Consider the following 22,718-nt stretch of genomic DNA (forward strand, 5'->3'; position numbering starts at 1 on the left):
TAGCTGCCATTTCTTTTCTTTCTTCCCCTCCGTTTCTCTCCCTCTGCCTCCCTTTCCTCCCTCCCTCCCGCCCTCCCTCATCCTTCTTCTCTCTCTCGCTCCTTGTCGTCTTGAAAATCTCTTTTCTTGTTCACTGGCTCTTTTACCTCCCCATCTTTCCTCCCTCCTGCACTTTTTTTGCCGAGCGCCTCCAGCTGAATCATGTCTCTGCTTTCAGTTAGTGCAACTGATTTTCTCTGTAGGAAAACAGCAGTCAGAGGAGAATGTTCTGGTTTGGCTTTAGTTGGAAATAAATGAGAAGAAAACTAAAATTAACTGAACTGTACTAACAAGCGTTGCCTGGGCATCCGAAGCCTGATATATTTTATTCCTCTCGAAGCCATAGAGCTCCACTCGTCCAGAAACTATGCAGCCATGCGAGTGGCTTTGTGCGGAGACATACTGTGAAAACCACGGCCGACAGAGAGGGGGAACAATTGCCGCCACAATAGGCAACCAAGAGCTAAAATGCAAACAAAATGTAGTTGATAAAACTGCAGATTTTAGCATTTCAAAGGATTATTATGCTGTGTCTACCAGCAGTTGATGACTAAAAATCCCACAGTTTTCCCATTTTTCATGCTGATGCCTCACTTTTGTTTTCTTTAAAGACTCCGTTTTTTGGTACTTATTTGTATTTTTCAGTTGTTTTCTAGCTGACAAAATGACAATGAGACACCTTCACGCAGTACAAAGTCAATGGACAATGAGGAATTGTTTTTCCTCCAGTGTGGGCGGGACCTGATTGCGCTCTACAGTCTCTACACTGAGCGAAATACTAGCGAAATACATGCTCAAAATGATATTGCTAATATGCTGATGTGATGTTTACTATCTTAACCATGTAAATTTAGCTTGTTAGCATGCTGTGATTTGATGAATAAAGTTTATCTGAGGCTGACAGGGATGTGGTCATGATGACCTGTTGGTGGCGCTAGATCTCAAGTCAAGGGATCACCAAAGACTAAAGGATTCATCCTCTGTGCACCATGAACGTCGGTACAATATTTCATCACAATCCATCCAATAGTGGTTGAGATATTTCAGTCTGGACCAAAGAGGTGCACCGACCAACATCAATGGAGCTTTGCCTCTAGCAGAGCTACAAGCTATTCGGTGAGCCACACCGTTGCACTGGGTGACATGTTCCTTCATTACTGTGACCACACACACACAGTTTATATTGAGTCGATCCAACATACACCATCCTGCTGCAGTAAATACTCACTAGAGCACATTTAGCTGCCACTTGGTGTTGTTTTTCCTCCAGATTATTGCTCACAAAAAAGATTTCTTTCAATCGATGTGTTTGTTTTCAACATTCTTCCCGTTATACACTTTACGAGCAGATTTGTAAACTGAAAAGTCAAAGTTCCTGCAGATAGCTTTGCTGTTAGGACACCAAATGTTTATTAATCTGCAGCTAAAAATAGTCAAGAGTTACGTTTGGTAAAAACAGTGCCGACGCATTTTTGGTTCTGGTCTTTTTGTCGGAGACTAAGAAAAACCCAGAATAACACCGGCCTTATCTGTTAAGATTTGGAACAAAGTTAGAGAAGCTGACACGAGAGGAAACAGCTCTTGGCTGAATTTTCGAAGACAATCTTTAGAATTGGATTTCCTTCTCTGGAAAAGTCTCACATCCAGAGCAGCTGCACAAATCAAATTGGAAAAAGCTCCTCTTTGGGGACGAAATAACTTCTACTGTCAAACCTCTTCTTCAACGTTTAAATCACAGATCCCTCTCTGGCTGAGAGTGTCGCCCAGCCTCCCTCCTTCCCACTCTCTTCCCTCTATAAAACCTCCCACATGCCCAGCCGGCCTTCACATTGTGTCCCACCGCAGAGGATTCTTTCTCCTCCCCAACCCATCATTATCTCCATCGCCGCGGCTCACCGCAGCCGCACTTATAGCATTGTCGCAGCCCGGCAGGGATACACCAGAATTAGCATCAGGGCGGCCCGAGCCACACGACAAAGAGCTAATAAATCCTCTAATATTTACCTGATTAGGCTGGCCCGCTGGGGTAAGAAAGGGGGAGGCAGACAGACAGAGAGAGGAAGAGGGAATCTTTAATTTTACTTACAGAGGGTGACAATGGTGCAGGTGGGGTTGTGGCCCTCTAATGAGACCCCCTGCTGGTTTTGATGAAGAGTAATGGAGATGAGGGGGTTGGTGAAAAGGCCAATTTAAGACACACCGGTAAGTCGGTTTAGGGCGATAGGCCACCAGAGAACAGGCAGTGATATGTGTGTGTTTGGAAACTGAAAATACTGATATCTGCTTCCACCCAAGGAGTCAATAACGTGGGTTAAAGTGAGATTACATAACATTTTCTCAATCTAATACACTCAGAGGTTTTGTCACCACAGCCTTAGTACGCAGCAGACAGCAGATTTTCAGCAAAAAAAAGCTTTAAATCTCATGTACACTATCAGCTCAGCACCAAACAGCAGACAGACAGTTAACTGGTGGCAGGCTGATCTCAAACAGCGTTCGTAGCCATACCTGCAGAAAGACCGTATGTATGTAACGAGCACAAAATGATGCTAGATGTTGCTGGACTTTTGTAGGAAAATGCGCTAAAGCTAAAGAGGCAGATATTTCCCCCAGGAGGTGGTGGAGACCAAACACAGAGCTAAAAGGAGAGTGACTTTAACAGCTGTTGTGTAAATAAGCAACTGCTTACTAACAAGTTCGCCATATACACTTAAAAAGTGAATACATCAACGTTATGTTAATTGGTAATTTATGTATCTTATCTATTGCCAAGACAATACTGTCAGCTGCAAGGATGACCGGCTTTATTTTGGTAAACTGATCACATGTTCAAGATCTAAACAGTTACTGTCTCAACTGAAAACATATCAAACTTCATTTGGTGCTATGATAATAACAGATGCAGGATGAAAACAGTATGGAACACATTTTCATCAGGTTTTAGATATATTTCTTTTGACAAAAGTACCGTGTGGACAAAGACCCAGCAGAGGAGATAAATGCATTTCAACGAGGTCTTTGGAAGGTTAGCGGGAGAACGAGCAAACCTAGAAGAGCTGCCTGTGGACTGACAGGAGAGGGCACGGCGGGGTGTTTACTGAATATCTTTTGCATAAATCCCGTATTTGCATGAAACATTTCTTCCTTGAAGCAGTGCATATTTTCTCATGCAATAACTGCAGAGAGTGGAAGGAAACAGTGAGTCAAATGTGTAGCACGCAGAGAGAGATAAAAGGTCAGCAGAGGACAGGAGAAGGAACAACTGGCGGCCTCTGAGAACTACGTTTCTGTCACGAGTTTGGACGATAAAACATCTGCTACTGATCCTGGCGCTGAAACAAAACCTCATGGAGTTCCTCTGATAAATAAAAGCAAACGTTCTGGTTACGCTGAGGGCTTTGGGAGGGGAAGGACAACCACTGGTCAGGCTGACGCCAGGATTAAAAACTGGAAGAAGTTTAATACCTTAAGAAAGTGGACGAAACATTTACTTTTCCCTCAATCGTTTTAGTTCATTGGGCTTCTGAAACTATGAAAATTAAACAATATAAGAAGGGAACACTTTGGTTGAACAACTCATAAACATATGCAGCCAAATACCTTAGAGTAGTGAGGAGGCTTTGCTTTACTTTAAAGGGTCTAAGCGAAAGAAAATGTCTTACCAAGAAGTTCATGCAGAGCATTAGATTGGTTTCAGACCAACATTGGTGTTAGGCTTCTAACATCCTATTTTATGGTAATGAGAACATAAACTTTACTCTTGAACTTGAACTAAACTTTTGTGAGTGACTTTGCAATCAAAACATATTACTAAAAAAGGCTTTTATTATAAGTGTAGTCAGCAAATTAAAGGTATTTAAATTGTATTTTCTTATTATATTTTACTAGTGCACTGTGTATTTTGTCATGCGGACAAGAAGAGAACTGCACCAAACATTTCTAAACAAATGATCCTCTATTTCAATAAGAGCTGTCTTGTATGAGCGTGACACTGTGGTGTATACGGTCCAATAAAAGCCTCCATTACACCATCACAAAGTAATTATTCTCATATCTCTGGTGAGCTAAATATTACCACCTAATTCAGTACATTTCTGTTTGCTTGTCACATTTAATCTTCTGCAGAGCTCTCGGTCTCTGCTGTCAGACTGTGCTAAGTGCTAACCTTCGTGCTATCACAGACAAAGAGAGGCTGGTTTCAACACTGCAAATGACTGCACCCAGCGTGGATCTCTGGGTACAACTGTGACCAAGCGCCTATTAAAATAAACCCCTGCGTCCCCGGAGAGCACTCACGAAAACCATAAACTGCAAACTCCAATTACCACTGATGCAGAAGTGGCCCCGACCTTCACGGTCACCCCAACCGTCAGCCAGGAATACAGGATACAAGCTGAAAAAGATGCTCACGTTGCCCTCAGGAAGACTGACGCACGCAGGGATGATGCACTACATTATGAAAAATAAACGTCTAAACAGATCTGGTGATGAGATTGAAGTTTGGTGGACAAATCTAATATTTTCGGGGTCAATCACAGCAGAATGTTCACAGTAAACTTTACGCCTGAAATCTATTGATTCTAATGGAATCACATAGACTTCAACGTTTGTGTCTGGTAACGATCAACCGCATTTCTTGGCAAGACCAATATAGAAATCATGAGCTCTGTGAAGGAAAGGCTCTGGTTTGTGTTGCGGTTCTTCTCCTAAAGATCTACAATAACATCCATATAAACAGTACTGTGATGAATACATGTACAAATCCAAATGGCAGGTAATTATGATGTAATTGTCAATTGTTGTCTAGTAAAGGCTGCTACTTTAAGCTCAGGACAATAGACCAGAACTCTACAAAATAAGAGCGTTAACACATTTAGAGTGACTCAGACAAAGAGTGAGACAGAGAGAGCTGATACTCTCTGAGCTGGTTCAATAAAGATTAGCCCCGCCCACATAAAGATCAATAAAAAAAGTGACAAATCTCTCTTTGTTTACGTGTGTGTGCATAAGTGTGTGTGTGTGTGTGTGTGTGTGTGTGTGTGCAGTGAACCAGAGTTACTCTTGAGCAAGATGACCACTGCCAAAAACCAATGTGTGCGAGTGTATGTGCGTGTCAACAATTGAATATGTCAGACAGGACTACCTTTGGCAAAAACAGGCTGTGTGTGTGTGTGTGTGTGTGTGTGTGTGTGTGTGTGTGTGTCTCTTTTGTCTCGAACCTCCTCTATAGTCGTAAATCTGTGTGTTTGACCTCGGGCCCGATTCCATGACCTCACGCTCTTTGAATTGGAAGTGATCCCTAATACACACATAATGCAGTGTGTGTGTGTGTGTGTGTGTATGTATATATATGTAAGTATGTGTCATGAGTGTGTTTCCATGATCAAATCTAAAATGGATACAAACTGCAGTTGGTGCTCAAAGCTTCCCTTAATTACATCAAGCTGCAGGACGGACGGACACACACACACACACACACACACACACACACACACACACACACACACACACACACACACACACACACACACACACACACACACACACACACACACACACACACCAGTAAACTGGACCTGGCTCTCCCGGGCCGTTTCCATACTGGCAAGCGTCTTAAGGTTCTGACTCATTCTCTCACTCAGTTTCTCCCCCACCTCTAACTCTCTGCTGTTTCTCTTTTATTTCCTGTTGAAAGCTTCTTGCTCTCTTTTTACTTCCCTCCTCTTTCTTTATCTCTCAACATCGGACTTATTCTGCCACAAACACCCTCGTCTTTGGTCCTCTCCTTTCAAACACCCTTGTTCCCCCCCCCCCCCCCTCCCTCCCTCTGTTTTTCTCAGAATATGGTCCTCGGTCCTGCAGCTCCAGAGGAGGAAGCGATTTCCGACGTCAACGCTGTCAGACCCCATTAGTCAGAGGGACAGGGGAGCCAGACCCGGAGATGCCGCGGATAGCTTCAAAAAAATGCATCAGTGTGATCGCAAGGACTGACTGAAGTACAAAATAAAATACCACAAAATAAAAGCAGTCATAAAGGTGTTTTTTGTCTCTGGAAGTCAAAATGATAGACATCGGTGAGACTTTATAATAAACAACAATAATAAACGTTGATCTTATTAGTATTGAAATGATAATTAATCATGTTTACTTATTATTAGTAATGCTTTAATTGATGTTGTCTTATCATTACTCTGTGTAATATGAAATAATTGGTTAATAAACTATATATTGCATCATGGCTGATAAGAGATGATGATTACATTCTGATTCAGTCTCATTAGCTAAAAGTAATGCACGGTAATTTGTATATATCCCACAAAATCAACTAGAACGAACAACGAAGTACAAATAGCAACAAACTCTGCGTGAGGGTGGATAAAATACCAGACTTTCGTCCAGGAGATGCATCGTTCGTGTAACCGGAAGTCACAACGTTGATTTATTTCTCTCGTAACTTCTCTGCCACAATCTAAACTAAACCTAAATAAGTCGTTTTGTTGCCTAAACCTGAGCAAGCGGTTTCCTGTGAAGACGGAAGTTTGTTTTGAAAAGACTCAATGCATGCAAGTGCATCAACAGTTTATTGTTGCACACTTTATAACATTTTATATACTTTATTAAGTATTTATTAATCATTAACCATTGACAAAGTATTGACTATCTATCTGTACATTGTTTTAGATGCTTTACAAAGTATCTATTAAACATTTAACAAAGTATTATAATCATCAGGTGCAACTTTATAAAAGCCATCCAGATGTTTATCGACAATTTACAAACCAAATATTGACCACTAACAAAGTGTCACACACATCTGGTCCATCTATAGATGTTTTACAAACGATTTCTTAAAGATTTACTAATCATTAACAAATACTTAGTCTAGTATATAAAACGTTATAATGTGTGCAAGAATAACCTGTTAAATCAACAGTAAACATTATTAATTATTATTTCATTGTAGTTGACTTATGAGTTTATTAATGATGCTTATTATAAAGCGTTAACTCGACCTTCACTGAGGCTGAACCAGCAACAAATACAGACTCTCTACTCGCTGAGTCCTTTCACTTCAGCACAAACACACATTTCTTGAACATTTTCAACTCTAACGGATGCATTTAGGTGTCGAGGCAGGGAATCGCTAACACGCAACCGGGTTACATGGATCTCTCCCCCCCCCCCCCCCCCCCCCCCCCCCCCGGCCCCTGCAGGTGCATATTTCTGCCTGCAAGAAAAGAGAAAGGACAGGCTGGTCTGAGGTCAGTAAACAGCGCTCCAAAGGGGACATGTGTTTTACTGCAGAGGGCCAAAAGGTCCCAACATTCATCCCGCGGTAATTGAATTGGCCTGCTGTATGAAGCTGCTCCAGTTCAGCTGCACGCACACAGATATACAGCGCACACGCACGCGTGAACTCACAGTTTCACACAACACACACACGGGAGCTGTCACATGTGCAATCAGACACACAATCATGCCTAAACACACACACACACAGGAACATATTGGTGCTCATCTGTGCCAGCGCCCCATTGACCCATATTGCAGTTTTTGCCCGGCAGTAATACGCCTCTCAGTCTCTCTCTCTCTCTCTCTCTCTCTCTCTCTCTCTCTCTCTCTCTCTCTCTCTCTCTCTCTCTCTCTCTTCAGCCCTCATGATTCACTCTCAGGAGCCTCATCACTGTTACGATCTGCTGACCGAGGCCCAAAATCTGCCCTAAATATCTGGATCATGTTGTCTGCTTAGCAAGATTGTTTTTATTTTCTCCCAACATTGCTGTGTGAGCATCGCTCCATTTCCCTCTAAGTCAATAAAACACTTGTAATCTGATGTTTGGAAACAGAAAAGGGAAGATTATTTTGCTGCTTCCTGCTCAGTCACTGGTAAATCTAGATATTTATAAAAACATATGATTATTGAAAGATCCCTTTTTCAAGGGGACACACTACAGGTGGATAGGGTAAACATTTTAACCAACAGATATCACCTTACAACTTCCCCAGCTATTTACTGACATTAAGACAATTATTCTTTGTATTACAAGTTTTCCAAAATGTTAGAGTTTGAATATGCAAATGATCTTATTAAATAAGTGCTGGTTTGCATGAATTTTCGGAAACGGAAATCTGAAGTTTGGATAAAGCCAGGGTCTAAATCATTGTTTCATTTTGATGACATATTAGATTCAATAAAGTGAATTTTGGATATCTCGTCGTGTCAATTCATAAATCAGAAAATACGGTCAACAACCATAAAAAAGCTATTTTCTGCCATGTTTTAGTGATAAAATGTAGTATAAATCAGACTATGAATGATATGTGAACAATTCAGCGGCTCAGACTCTTTGTTTTAGTTTAGACTGAGATATGCGTGTGTGTGTGTCGGTGTGTGTGTAGTTGTTGGCGGGGTGATATTTCCTCCATCATCTCCAGTCAGGAGGCCGATCGCCACCGCGCATATATTTGCATGTTAATCTGTGCAGCTGTTCGCTAATTGGAAGTCTCTCCTCACTGATTGGTGGGTTCATCCGTTTCATGATTATGGGGGTATGTATGTAAAAATCTTTACCGTTTCAAAATGTGAAACCTGCGTTTATGTGATTGAAACATGCACAAAAAAATGCGCCTCAGATTTGACATTGTCAGATCTCATCAGTCTGTAATCCAGGTGGGTTTTTTGATAAAATTACTCTTGAAAACATGCTTTTTTCTGCTGTCATTTTCTCTCAACCATGTTTGTGAATAAATTGATCTTCACGCCTCTTGAATAATGGTTTCTTTTTTTTTCTTTAGAGCTGATGTTTTCAGCGTTTACCACCATCTCCACCTCATTGTAATGCTGACGAAGGTATCTCAAGGTGATGTTACATCATCTACATGTATCCAATTATGACGGGAGTTAGAAACTCCAAGCAGCATCATTGACACGTCACCTACAGCAGTTTGTAAAAGCTTTAACCCACATTGATAACGACAAAATGCTGCTGCATTATCAATCCATCTATTAGGGCTTCCCTCTCTTAGTAGATTAGTCCACTTAGCTGTCATTTTGGACTTCGGCTCTGGGGAACTTTCACGAACAGCGACGGCGTCGTTCTCGCAAGAAATGCGCAAAAAAAAAAGGGACATGTGAACGACCACTAAGGACACAATTAAGAATTTCTTTAGTTGAGGACGTCCCAACTATCTCTGGATTCACTCACGAGGGTGAAATAAATCCGCATTTCTTTTTCTTTTGTGATTTGGCACCATTGACCAATAGCTGGCTGTTTTAACGGTGTTGACTTTTGAAGGAACAAGAGTCCAGGGAGTGACTGCACACTGCAGCTTCTAAAATGCAGGTTTAATATTGATCCCATCGCATTCTCTTAAATAAACATCATAAACCGCATCAGTTCTGCGATAATACAGAATTATAAATCATGAAAGCTATCGGACGAGGCATCCCCCTTCCCCCATCTGCAGCAGCTCTAATCCTGAACCCGGCGTGCCGCTGTGATGTTGTCTTTTTTTTAAGTGTAGCTGTTCTCATCACAGATCGGGACGTTTTGATCCGCAGATGCGTTGTGATTGTTGACTTTCAGTTGCATCGCCAGAGGACTCGAATTGAGCTGGAACTACTCCGAAATGATTCTCTTAATCCGTTTGACTCCTGACCTCCACCTAGATTCTGCACCGCGGCGACCCCATTGGATCGGGTATTGAGGAATGTCGTTACTGCAGTTTGATGCCTGGAAGTCAGTTCACACAGTAATGAGTGTTGTGCTCCGTTCATGCGTTTGCTCTTACTATAATGTGCGTTTGTGTACAATTTGCATGACAAAAGGAAAACCAAATCGAACGAAGCACAACCGAATCTCAGCATACAGCCTGGCAGAAGAACATTTCCTCATAAAACTCTCTTGTTAAAAAAGAGCAATAACACACTGGTTTCTGTGCTGCACTTGAGCTTTTCCACATGTTGCTGAGCAGCGGAGCAGAACACTAGAACAACTCTATAAATCTACAGTTTCACGGTGCCTCGTACATCACATCACACAACATTTTATTTTGCATAACGGAACCCGTTGTGGATGCTGCAGAATATAATTATCATTGATTATACATGCAAATGAATGACCCTGATGAAGTCTAACGCAGCTGCAAAGCTTTGGTATTAAAATGTTTTGTTAAGTTTACAAGAATAGCAAAGTTTTTCTTTGGCTTTTTCTTAATTAACCCTTTGAATAGTAGACTTTGCTAATTTTACATTAAATCAATGTACTGCATTTCAGGACTATTTTAAAAACTGCTGTGAGACTGTTGATATGAGAATGTAGAGATGAGAGTGTCAGTTGTATTAGTAGCGTAAAAACCATCCCCCGAAAACCAATTATCAATTAATTGTGTCAGTTTTTCATCCATGTTGGTTTAATATGTCTTAGGGTCGCATGGAGTTTTGGTCCTACAGTTCCCATCATGCTTTGGGTGATGCAAACAGTTAGTGTAGCCATGCCATGGAGTTAGTAGGTTAGCTGTGAGCTACAGGTATACATTTTTTAGCCCATCTATCTTTAATTTTACATTTTGGTGAATCTGCCCAATGAAAAGTCACGCTGACTAAGATGCTAGATTGATGCAAGCAACACGATGTATCAAGCACCGTGATACTTGGTGCTCAGACATAGTCAAAGCTGATGGCCGATGTTTTCCTGATGTCAAATTTTTTAAGTTAAGATGTCAGCCATATTATCTATTATCTGTTTTTGTTGCTGCTGTTCAGATTCCTTTTGATGCAAATTCCAAAAACTGTTTTTGTTTTGTTCTGTTTGTCATGTATTTCTTGTGTTGCAAATGGAATACAACTGCTTTTTGTTCCCTGTGTTGCACAATGACAATAAACTATCCTTGAATCATACAATTATTTACCTGGTTTACTTTGATATGGACGACAATGTCTAAATCGGATGATTATGGGGCGAGCTCTGAAGTAATAAGGAGTATTGTTTTTATCATTTAATCAGATTTAGATAGATAAGTGTAACTTGGAGGACTTGCAAAGTTATGTCCTGTGTATTGCTGAGTGGTAGTAACTTTCTTTGTGATTGCACTGTGCAGTACATTCTCAGTGTTTTTGTTGCGTCATACCTGCAGAAGACTCCCATGCCCTCCAGCAGGTAACACTGCCCCCCGTTGAAGCAGTAGTTGGGCAGCATGTCGCAGGGCGAGCGGCAACTTCCGTTCATCATCTGGTACCCCACACGGCATCCACCCATCCCGTCCGACCCGTCCACCGGTGAGGCCGCAGGAGGAGCCGCCACAGGGATGTTTGGTGCTGGAGCTCCAGCGCCGGGAAGCGCCGCCCCGGGGATGAAAGAGCCAGACCCCGGGACCCGGGGCTTGGGTCGAGACCCAGCGGAGAGCCGGAGGTCTTCGTCGCTCTCGTAGGCGTCGGTCGTGGTGCTGTAGGTGTACTCGTCAGCGGTGGGGGACACGCCGTCCTCGTAGGGTGTGAGGTAGTCGTAGTTGTCCGGCATCGCCCAGGAGGTCGCATCACCGCCCTGCAGCTCATGGGCCAGTGATGAAGGAGAGGGCGGGGCCAGGTCAAGGCCACGCCCACGAGATGAGGGGTCGAAGAAGTCCACATGGAGGACGTCGGGGTTAGCGGGGTTGGTGGGGGCTGAGGGCTGAGCGGTGGAGGTGGTGAAGACGCGGTCCATGTCAAACACGGATGTGTCCTTGGCGTGGATCCAAGGCGGGTCGGTGTGCGGCAGACGCTCCTCCTCTTCCTCCTCCTCCTCCTCCACGCTCTCCAGGACGTCCTGTCCGCGTGGGTTGCTGGGCAGCAAGTGCTCCATCTCAGCCGAGTCAGGGCTTAGCTGGGGCGGGGCAGCCATGCCCACTTCCTCCAACGCGGGAACCATCGTCTCGCCGAACATGCCGCTGCTCTGCTCTTCCAGCTCGCCGGCGGGGGGGATCCGGTCCGCCCCCGGGGTCACAGTGGCAGGACTGGCCGAGCTGCTCATCATGGTTACCGTGGCGACGACCTCGTTGACCTTGACAGGCCCCTCCTCCTCGCCAAGCAGGGTGGTGACATTGGCCGCACTGTCCGGCTCAGTGGCATTGGTCCCGACAACGGTTCCTACAAACACAAAACAAAGTGTCTTAGTACAATTATAGCAGCTGAGAAAGTGTTCTGAGTTTGTTTTAAAGGTTTCGAAGGAAACAGATAATAGTAATTTATTGCACATCTTAAAATATAAATCTATCCCACACCTTCAAATATAAATCCAGCCCAGATGTTAAAACTTAAAGCTATCTCTATTTGTGAGATCCTGTGTGCAGATGCATGAGAGCCACTATGAACCAAAACACAAAAGATTTTTTTCCTCTCAGTATACAGAAACACAGCGGTGAGAGAACTTCAGCAAATTTAATGATGTGCAAAATGGTTTCACTTGGAAAAACAGACCGCAGTTTGTATCGATCAGCTCGGGGAAAAACCTCTAGGTCTCAAATGGGCTCCGGTTGCCGGAGAGCAGGGCTCATTAGGGAGACAGTTAGAAAGCAGCTGGTTTGATTTAAAGCACCAACATGGTCAAAGACTCACTCTGAGAGATTGCATCAATACAATTGATACAAAAAATACCCATGAAAATGTGTAAAATATCCGTGAAATAAAACAAAAACATGAGTTTTGTGACTTTTACTGAACTTGTGACTTTGAGTGAATGCAGCTTTTTTATGTCCTTAATGGGGCACCATAGATGATTAATATAAATTTGGAAATGCAATTCAAAGCCTGACACTTTGTCACTTATGTTATTATTCTTTGTTTTACTTCTATTTGGAGATAATCCTGCTTTGGAACTACAGTTCACATAATTTGGGGGCTTTGGAGGTGAAAACAGGAAGTGTTATTTTGCCATGCAGTCAACTTGAGCCTAATTCAAGCCTAATATGCCAATAAAAGTATTCCGAATTAGCTATTAGCGGTTCCTTTTTGTAACATACCCATGGATGTACGGACAACCATCAGTGGATTATATTGTTACTTATGAAAACTTGGATGATTCTCAGTAAAATATTGGATTTAGAGCGTCTTTTCTCAATGATTAGACATTAGACATCTGAGGTAATGATATTCTTGTGTAAGTGTAAGTCACACTGAATCTAAAAACATGTGTATGACAAATAAAACTGCTGCACAGCTTTAGCTGTAGAAAAAATGTCCCTCTGTGCAGCCAGCAGTAGAAAAAAAAAAAAAAAAAAACGCTGATCCTGCACAAACCATGACATCAGAAGATGCAGCAACCGTAACTGAAAAATTCAACAATCGAGGGGTTGGAAATAAATCGGCTGGAGACGGAGCAGTGGAAACAGCAACCATCCTTTTCTTTAAGGCTCGCTGTCAGTTCCCAGAAATAAAGAAATAACATTTATTCACTAATACAAATTTATCCCCCAAAATGTTGGCCTTAAATCTGATCACAGGAGCTAAATAAATGTCATTTCAAATGGAATATTTGCAAATATTTCCTGAGAATAGCTGCAAAATGCACAGAGCTGTTGGATGCAGCATCTTTTGGATCTGAAACACAAACATTTACACATAGAATCAGCAACTGATTCAGTTTCCAAAGACTTTTTCCAACATCTTCAAAACACCAGTGGTCCACTGCCACACGATGACATCACAAGTCTCCCTGCATTATGTGACAGACAAAGTGGGCTCAAGGAGTCTGGCAGGGAACCCGACTGGGGGAAACAAATTAAAACGAGACGTGATTGGCCGTACACTTATCCTCCGGTCGATTACTTCACCCGAGGGCGCCTCGTTGAGTCATGCAAAGAGTTGCTCTACGGCCGCTCCTCCTTTGGATTAAAGCAATAATACACTAATGTACTTGAACGGCGAGGAGCCGGGATTATGGATTATGGGGTTGGAGAGGGAGGGATTTGGGAGATTTTGGGGGTGCCCTGCAGAGGGGGGGTCTTAAGGGGACGCAGACAAGACAGCGTCTCGACGATTGTATGAGAGCTTTAAATATGTGAAGATGACGGAGACGAGACTGTTCATCATGAAAGCCATAACTGTTTTTTCTGAGCCTGGTTAACGTTGGAACACTTGGTCTAGACACATGGTCTAGTTTAAAATAAGAACGACTGTTGCGTAACTTAAGCTACCGACGTAACGTCATGTGACTCAGTGGCGTAGCGTCACAGAACCTCGTCGGTCAACTCAACTTTTGAACGCCGGTCCTGTGTTGGTTTGACCCGTCCACCTCGTCTCCCTCCCGCCCTTAGCAGATTTTCTCGCTCCTAATACATGCGTTCGTTGCTCTGAGCGTCTAATAACGAAGCAGACGGGTTGACATTGGAGTTAGTGTAAAGCCTGGTGTGTCTCATACGGACGTTAATGCGTGCCTCGTGCGTCGGTATAAAGACGGCGAGGGGCACTGCCAGACCAGGCTGTGCATCGCCAACATGAAAGTGGCTCCATATCAGGCCTCTGTTTACAATACTACTGCATTTCCCAGGATGCATTTAGTACAAAGGTGGATTTATTTGGAGAGAAATCTTATCAACTTATCTTAAATGATAAAATGATAAAATAACACCCTTAAATATTGAGTCAGTGGCCTCATCGATGTCGTCTACGCTAAAGAAATGGGTTCACATTTATACATCGTACTTCAGACAACATACACTCATGTTTTAGGGGTTGGGGGTTCAATCCCCCCCCCCCCCCGTGATCCCCCACGGTGAATAAGTGTGTGTGGTTGGGTCGTATAAGTAAGGAGCTTTGGTAAACAGCCTCCACCAAATGGCATATGTGAGGATATCTGTGAGGATCTTTGCTGACTGGAGATAAGCTCTGACCCGACCCTCTGGGATTTTAATCTGTCCATCTCTAAATGTTTCCTCAATACTCAGCGAGGCTCCATGTACACAGCCGGTAGTTCATCATGTATTATGACCTCACCTAAGTTGTATGACTTTCATGATGAGATGTCTGATTTGGAAGCAAACAAGGTGCCAACGAGCCAACAAGCTAATAACTTCATCACTTATTAAACCGCAGCAGGATGAACAGGAAACCAGCACTGAGCAACTTTTACACAATCTCTTCTATACGGTTAGTGACGATGGTCCACAGATCACGTACCTTTTAATCCTTTAAGTCAAATCAACGGTACTTGTAAAGCCCAATGTATCCAATGTCTTAATGGGCTTAGCAGCCCAATAAAAGAAATCTTGAAAAACACAAAATTCCGTACCCAAACCACAAAACTGCATGGCCAATTACGTTTCAAGGGAATGTATTTTCTGCTGAATAATGTTTATATTTGAAATATCACAAATATGTGAGATGAAAGTCTGCATAAGTCCGTATAGAGAGGAGGTCGGGGTGGATGGACGGGTCAAACATGGGACCTTCACCTAGGAGACCGGTATTCAGTGTTAAACCAAAAGTTACGTGCTTATTCGAACCCAAAACATGATCTTTTACTAAACCTAACCCAAGTAGTTTTTATGCCTAAACCTATTAAATGTAATCGAGAATGTAGTTTCGAAACGGCAAAAGAGAGCTACGAGCATTTAAAACACTATAACGCTGATAATCCACGTATGTAGAGACGGTGATATGAAACGTAGTTTTGGTTCAGAAACGTAGATATTCAATGGATCCGTGGGTTGCAACATGTTATTTTTGCAAATGGATTGCAGCCCTTCATCATCGTCAGTTGTTAATCTTAAAAGACGAAGACATTTTTAGCCAATTAGTCCTTTTAATGTTGACTGAGCTTTAACTCATTAATTGTTAATAACCATCCATATTTCTGGCATCACAACATTTTCTTAAGTCGAAGAAGAGGACAATTTCCAGAAACCCTTCTGCACGACTGCATACATCTGCTGAGATTATAAAACTTAAGAAACTATTTCACACATGTTCACCGATTTTTTGAGTTGAATTGAGGCGTTAATTGAATAGAATGAGGGAGTCAGTTCGTCCACAAGGAATTCTTTGAGTTGTATCGTAGCCGGAAAGAACAACGGAGTTAAAAGTCTTCTTCATATTGAGAGTAATACAGGGAGGGCAAATTGACCTCTTTGCTTCTTCTTTGATGGATACATTGTTGGCTTTTAATGCCGTTATTAGACAGAAATAAGTGAAGAGGGGAGTAAGAGACGAGGATTTCTGTGATTGCTGGAAACTGGTTGAAAAGAACGAACCCTCCATCTTTGATTCTCACATGATTACCTGATGTTCACCGCAACAAAACGATCCTAGAAGCTCAAGATTAAGCATCAGCAGAAGCAGCTGTGGCCTGTGCAAAACTCAAACTACTGAAATAAACAGATATAGACCTCGTCTGCACAGATCTTGGCTCAGCTTCTATTTCTCCATTTTAAAGAAATTAGTTCTGCGTTTGAGTGCGATAACTCATTGTATATAATAAAATACTTCCGCTGCGGTTTGCATCAACATCTAATGTCAAAGTGCCCTTGAGCAAGACTTTATTTTTTCTACCAGTGGCTGCTGCTCCTGCCAGTGAAGAGGATCATATACTTGAATTGTGACAATGTGCGAATATAAAGCAGCACAGTGCTGATGAAGCCTGCCATGACAAATCGTTCCTGACTTCACACTGATTAATGGATATTCCTTATGAATGTATGCATGTTATGGTTTCATAAAAAAACAAACATCATCGTTACGCGTGAGGCTGTCACTTTAGCCACGAGGCGCTTGACAGGTGTAAGGCCTCAGCTTTGTTTTGCTGCGTCTTTGAAGCCGGGGTCGTTCTGGGGCTAATCCTTCCGGCAGTCCCACAATCCACTGCTGTTTAACACAGCAGCTGAGCGGCCCGGGATAATATGCAAAAACCCCACGCTCACACACACACACATATAAATAACCGGCTTTACTATAACCACACATAAACATTTTAGACACCGAATGCTTGACGCTCACCAGGAAATCAGGATTTCAGACCTCTCTCTTAAGCAAAACGATCACACTCGCCTTCACTGGCTTTGTCTCTCGCTTGTGTTTTCACATCGACACACACTTGACAGCGACACACTCATTAGGGGACAGTTTGTCCGTGTGAGCGCTGTGTTTGCGTGAATCTCCCGGGGAAACCGGTCAGCTTTCAACACAAATACCTCTTCCTCCTGCTGCAACAAGCCTGATAAGTAGCCTACAAACTGCAGGGACTGGAAGACAGACGGTAATGGCTGCCGCACAACAAGAGAGAATGACAAGTGGTGATGAGGACGCATGGTAACGAGGCAACAGGGAGACGGGACTCGTCGTGACAAGAGAGACAAAACAGAGAAAAAGCCAGAAAGGAAAAACTGATGGAGGATGTGACAAAGTGAAGGATGGAGGAGAGAGAGATGGGTTGTCTGAAATCATTCATCACATAGAGGACTATATTGTGAGCTCATCTGCAAAAGTGAAAAAAAAAAAATGCTTTTGCACACCACTCCGGTCATTCTCTCTTGTGCCGTTAATTATGTTATCGCTGTCGCGCAAATTACAGTGACTCCACATTTCTACGATTATTAATAAAGGAAATAAAAAGCAAGATGTCTTGTAAAACAAACATATACAGTATTTTACACACACAGGCAGCTACACACATTCACACATCAGAACTCAGGTGGTCTGCTGGAGGAGACCACAGTGGTGTCAGTCTGCCAGCATCCTCACTGTGCATCTCTGGACGGAGCTCCAATTAAGCCGAGTTGTCTACCTTTCACGGCCTCGTTAGCTTAATTGGATTAACGAGAACAAACGTTCTGACGGACAGCTGGTTTAGGAGCAGCGTGGCGGCTCGAGAAAGTAAATTCTGCATCTCAACGGTACACAATAATGTAATAATGCTCGTGGTATAATAATACTGCTACTGTAAAATCAGCCCTTGTGTTTTGGAAATTATAGCACACAGGTGTTTTAAACAAATTCAAGGTCTCGTGTGTTATGAAAGTGAGTCCTCACATACTTTAATTCATGTTCTGCTCGTCATGACTGACCACAATGTCACAAAAGATTGTTTGTTGCTTTGGCGATCAGCTAAGACTTCACTGAGGCGGTACTATCCGCACTGGAAAACAAATCGAGAAAAGTTCTGATACCACAAAGTGAGTCGATTGGAGCAGAGCTGAACCGTGCAGTGGCAAGACGGCATGAGATCAACTTCGTTGCCGCTTCATTTTAAACAAAATAACAATCTGGGACTCAATAAAAGAGTAAAACAGATTGTTTTTAAGGGCATTCAAAGTGCAGGCCGAGCAAAACAAACAACGAGTCCTGTACCCCGTTAGAACCCCAGACCTGGCAGACTAGACGTCAGCTGGCGGGGTCGGGGTCCGGTCGAGCCCATATGAGACAAAACTGATGGAATAAAAGAGTCCTTGTTTGTATTCCTCCCACTGAACATGAGATAATCAAACAGTATTACATAAGATGATTCCTCAAACTGCATGTCTGTTTATATTTTTGTGTGTGTGTGTGTGTGTGTGTGTTGTCTCTCTGCCAGTATCACCCACTGGTAATTGGGGTGGCCTCCAGCTTCTCTAGTAAGGGGGGTGTTGATGGTCATTATGAGAAGAGTTTGGCTTGTCTTCTTGTGTGTGTGTGTGTGTGTGTGTGTGTGTGTCAGACTGATTATTTGGGGGTTGATGGCGCCTCGAGGCCAAGTGCTGTTAGCCTGCGCTGGCGGGCCGCCGACCCTCAGGCCTCGCCTTTTGTTTAACCCAAATGAGTTTGGGGAGGAGGGGCACAAACACCACCCACGGACTCTGATTGGCTGTGACAGACCGTAAAGAAGAACCTGATTGTGATGAACCTGAATATGGAATATAATACAGTGTAAGCTCACATTTTTCTAGTTGTGGTGTTCAACTAAAAGTTGAGTGAAGCTCATGGCTTCACATCGGTTTAGAAGGTGCAACATTTGACAGTTGGCAAGTATTTAAAGAGGAAGTTGCAACATACTCATTTAGCCAAGAAAAAAAGGCTAATTGGTGCCAGTCTTCAATATCATATCAGTTATAATTAAAGGTGCCAAACTGCAAAGTTGTTGCTCAATTCTTTATTTCTGGATGAGATATATGTTTAAGCCCCTTTGTGGTTTTTAATCTCACTAACTCTCTTTTTTTTTAATATTTAGTGTTGTTTTTGTGGTGTTTTTTTGTGCAAATTAATGAACAACAAAACATCTGATTGTGCCAAATAATCAGTGACTTCAGAGGTAAAATTTGTGCAAATAAAAGAATCTTCAAATTTCACCCAAATATTTGCCGTTTAAGAAGTATTTCATCTGGACCAAAGACATTTAGGACACTAGGCATCAGAGATTAGTGTTGGTTCAGGTTTCTCAGCTTATTACACACACACACACACACATGCACATGCACACACACACACACACACTCACACAAAACTGACTTCAGTGTGACAGTTTCTTCTTGCAGTGTGTGGACATTAAACACACAGGAGGGATGATTTAATGAGTGAATGTTTGGGGAAATGGCCGAACTGAGCGGACCGGCGAAGCCGAGTGAACGGAGATGAAGCGAGAGCCTCTTTGACTCATTCTCATTGATTTTAGCTTCAAATACCTGAACCTCAGGAGAACCACACACACACACACACACACACACACACACACACACACACACACTCCTCTCTTTTCTCGTTCCCACACTCACTCACGAATGAATAAGACAATAATCTTTGCTCAGCGCTGCTCACCAACATCGCTGTAAAGAGGAAATGCACATCTGCAGTCGCCTCTAATTGAAAACCTCTGCATCGATTTTAGTCAGTGGCTTTACCTCCTCTCTGGAACTCTTTTTTGTTTTTACTCCTCCCTGTCTTGCCATCTCCTTCCTCTTCATCTCCCACTTCTTATCTCATACATTTCATTAATTTCTCTCTCTCGCTCCACGTCAAATCAATTCTTCCTCATCTTCTCCCCCCCTCCCCCTTTCCCTCCAAGCATTCCCTTCTCTATTTTCTCCTTCCATCACATAAATCCTTTCATTTCTGACTCCACAGGTGGTGGGATGGAGGAAAGATGTGTTGCCTTGGAAACACGCTCGGCCTCGCTGGAGCCGCAAGACTCGGCTGAAGATCTGCGTCGGCACACATTAAACACACAAAATAAAAAAAGACACACACCTAATAATAATAACGCGTTTGACTTTGAAGAAATGTGCTTTTATGAGGTTGAAAAATGTGACGTGTGCAACTCTTGTGTGCGTGAGTGTGTTTGCAGACACGTGTGCATGCATGCACGTGTGCATATTAATATTACATACCATACCATACATGTTAAGTGCATGCATACTGTATGTGTGCATCCATGCATCTACATTTACACAGCGTGTTTTTTTTCCCTCCTGTGTGACCTGATTCTCAACGGTCAGTCAATTAAAATGCAATTGTGTAAGCATGTGTTTTACACACACACACACACACACACACACACACACACACACACACACACACACACACACACACACACAATCTTCCCCTCTTACACTCTGATTTTTAAGTAGCTAAGTCTCACATGTACAGTACACATTTATCATTTTTTAATTAGCAGCATTTTATGGCCATAAACAGGAAACAATTGGATGAAAAAAAAAAATCTGCAATACCAGCACAACCATTCAGAGGGACTCTGCACCTGTCTCTCTCTGTATGTGTGTGTGTGTGTGTGTGTGTGTGTGTGTGTGTGTGTGAATGTGTGGGTTTACATAAGCGTGTGATGGGAGGACTGAATGCTAATATGACAGTCTGCAGCAGCAGAAGAAGAAGAAGAGGGCTGAGGAGGAAGGAGGAGCGTGCACGACCAGACGGAGAGGAGAGGGGAGTTTGTGCACGAGCATGAACTCAATGATTCGCTTCACCAAGGACACGCTGACACGCAGACGGTTTAAAGCAGCCGTACCGTTGCACACACACACACACACACACACACACATACAGAGAGAGACAGGTGCAAGCCTACGCACAAACAAAAAGATGTGCTCTTATTCCATCTTCCATCCTTTTTTTTAATCACCCTGTCTCTCTCTCACACACACACACACACACACACACACACACACACACACACACACACACACACGAACACACAAACATGTAAATTACTGTTGAAGGGCACCTGGAGTTTGAGAACAACGCCAACTCAGCAGTGCTAAAAGCAAATGTAAAAAAATTAACACCCTACTGTAGGCTAATTGTTTCGTCTTTCAAGGACAGAAGCAGCCCGTCGCTGTCAGGCTGCTCATGAAACTTTTGGCGGGTTGTTCGATGACCTTCTCCACCTGCGGCAAAGAACTTCAGGACGACCACCGGCGAGGACGGCGACAATGACATCCCCAAACAACTGTCACACCTGTGAGTCAGACAGGCAGCGAGAGAAACACCTGGACGCTGACAAGGACGACGAGAAACACCGGCACGAAGGGACACTCGCTTTTTGGATGTCACTCTGCTTAAAGGTACAGTGTGTAGCATTTAGGGGCTTTATTGGCAGAAATTAAATATAATGTTAATAAGTATGTTTTCATTCATTTATAATCACTAAAGGAATGTTGTGTTTTCTTTATCTTAAAATGAGCCGTTAATATTTACATACGGATGACATGTTTCTACAGTAGCCCAGAACAGACAAACCAAACACTGGCTCTAGGGACATTCACGTTTTCACGTTTTCGCGTCAGCGATTGGTTTGTGGACTTCCGTTTCCATCGAGTTCGGCCATTTCGCCGTCGCCATCTTGGATTATGGCCGGTGCCAAGTTGTTTTTTTTGCAACCAATGAACGGACATTTCTTCCCAGATTAAATCTGCATGAAAAATACGGCATGTAATAAACTAACGTCATGGTATGTTAGCTTTTCGGCCACTAAAACATTGGTTAGGACCTCAATAATGAAGTTTCACAAGCGGTAACAGATTATGTTAAAATTGTAAGAGCTTGTTGTGTGAAAAAACATTGGAATAATCTTCCAACGGGTCTAAAGTTGAGAGAATAAATAGTAATTTTAAACCGCTAAGAGAGTAGATCTACTGAGTTTTAATAAAATCAATCCATCTAAAGCTCACTCTACAATCAGTGTTAGTCAGCCACACTAGAATGGACCATAAGCGCTAAGACACGAAGATCTCCCACTGAAACGCAGGATTTTTTAGGATTAACAGCTGTTTGAAGGTGGAAGAAATTGACTAATCGGTAGAGATACATAAAAACGTTTAAACTAAGAGGTAGAGTTAATGACTTAAGAGACAATCACATTTGATTGCAGGTTTTTCTGTCGCTGTGGACTCTAACTGGCTGCAGAGCTTTTATGAGATAATGATGGACGCTGAGGGAAACATCTGAGCTGTAGCTTAAAGCTCTGTAAACACATCCTGCTCGTTTTTTACTTATCGCAAATTATGAAAAACAAACTGCCCGTCGTAACTTCGTGTACAGTGTGTCAGCACACACGAACACACAGTAACCCAGAGTAGAAGCCCGCAGCTGGTCGGGTCAAGCCCACATACGTATGCTAATGTTGGCCTGCAGACAGATCCAGGTGGGAGGATATCACAAATGAGATTAGGATCACGTAGTTTCCTAACAAACAGATTTATCTGGGATGAGCCAATAGCCTCCACAG

At 42.8% G+C, this 22,718-nt stretch overlaps 1 protein-coding gene across 1 annotated transcript in view; it reads right to left on the reverse strand.

The window, feature by feature from the left end:
* Positions 1–22,718, reverse strand: part of cspg5a (chondroitin sulfate proteoglycan 5a) — a 46,313-nt gene that overhangs the window by 18,781 nt on the left and 4,814 nt on the right. Inside the window, exon 2 of the mRNA XM_076081226.1 lies at positions 11,170–12,163. Coding sequence (XP_075937341.1) covers positions 11,170–12,163 — 994 coding nt within the window. The remainder of the gene's footprint in view (positions 1–11,169; positions 12,164–22,718) is intronic.

The sequence above is a fragment of the Anarhichas minor genome, unplaced genomic scaffold (genome assembly GCF_050575085.1).
Source record: "Anarhichas minor isolate MPS153535 unplaced genomic scaffold, ASM5057508v1 ptg000079l, whole genome shotgun sequence".
NCBI classification, from domain to species: domain Eukaryota; kingdom Metazoa; phylum Chordata; class Actinopteri; order Perciformes; family Anarhichadidae; genus Anarhichas; species Anarhichas minor.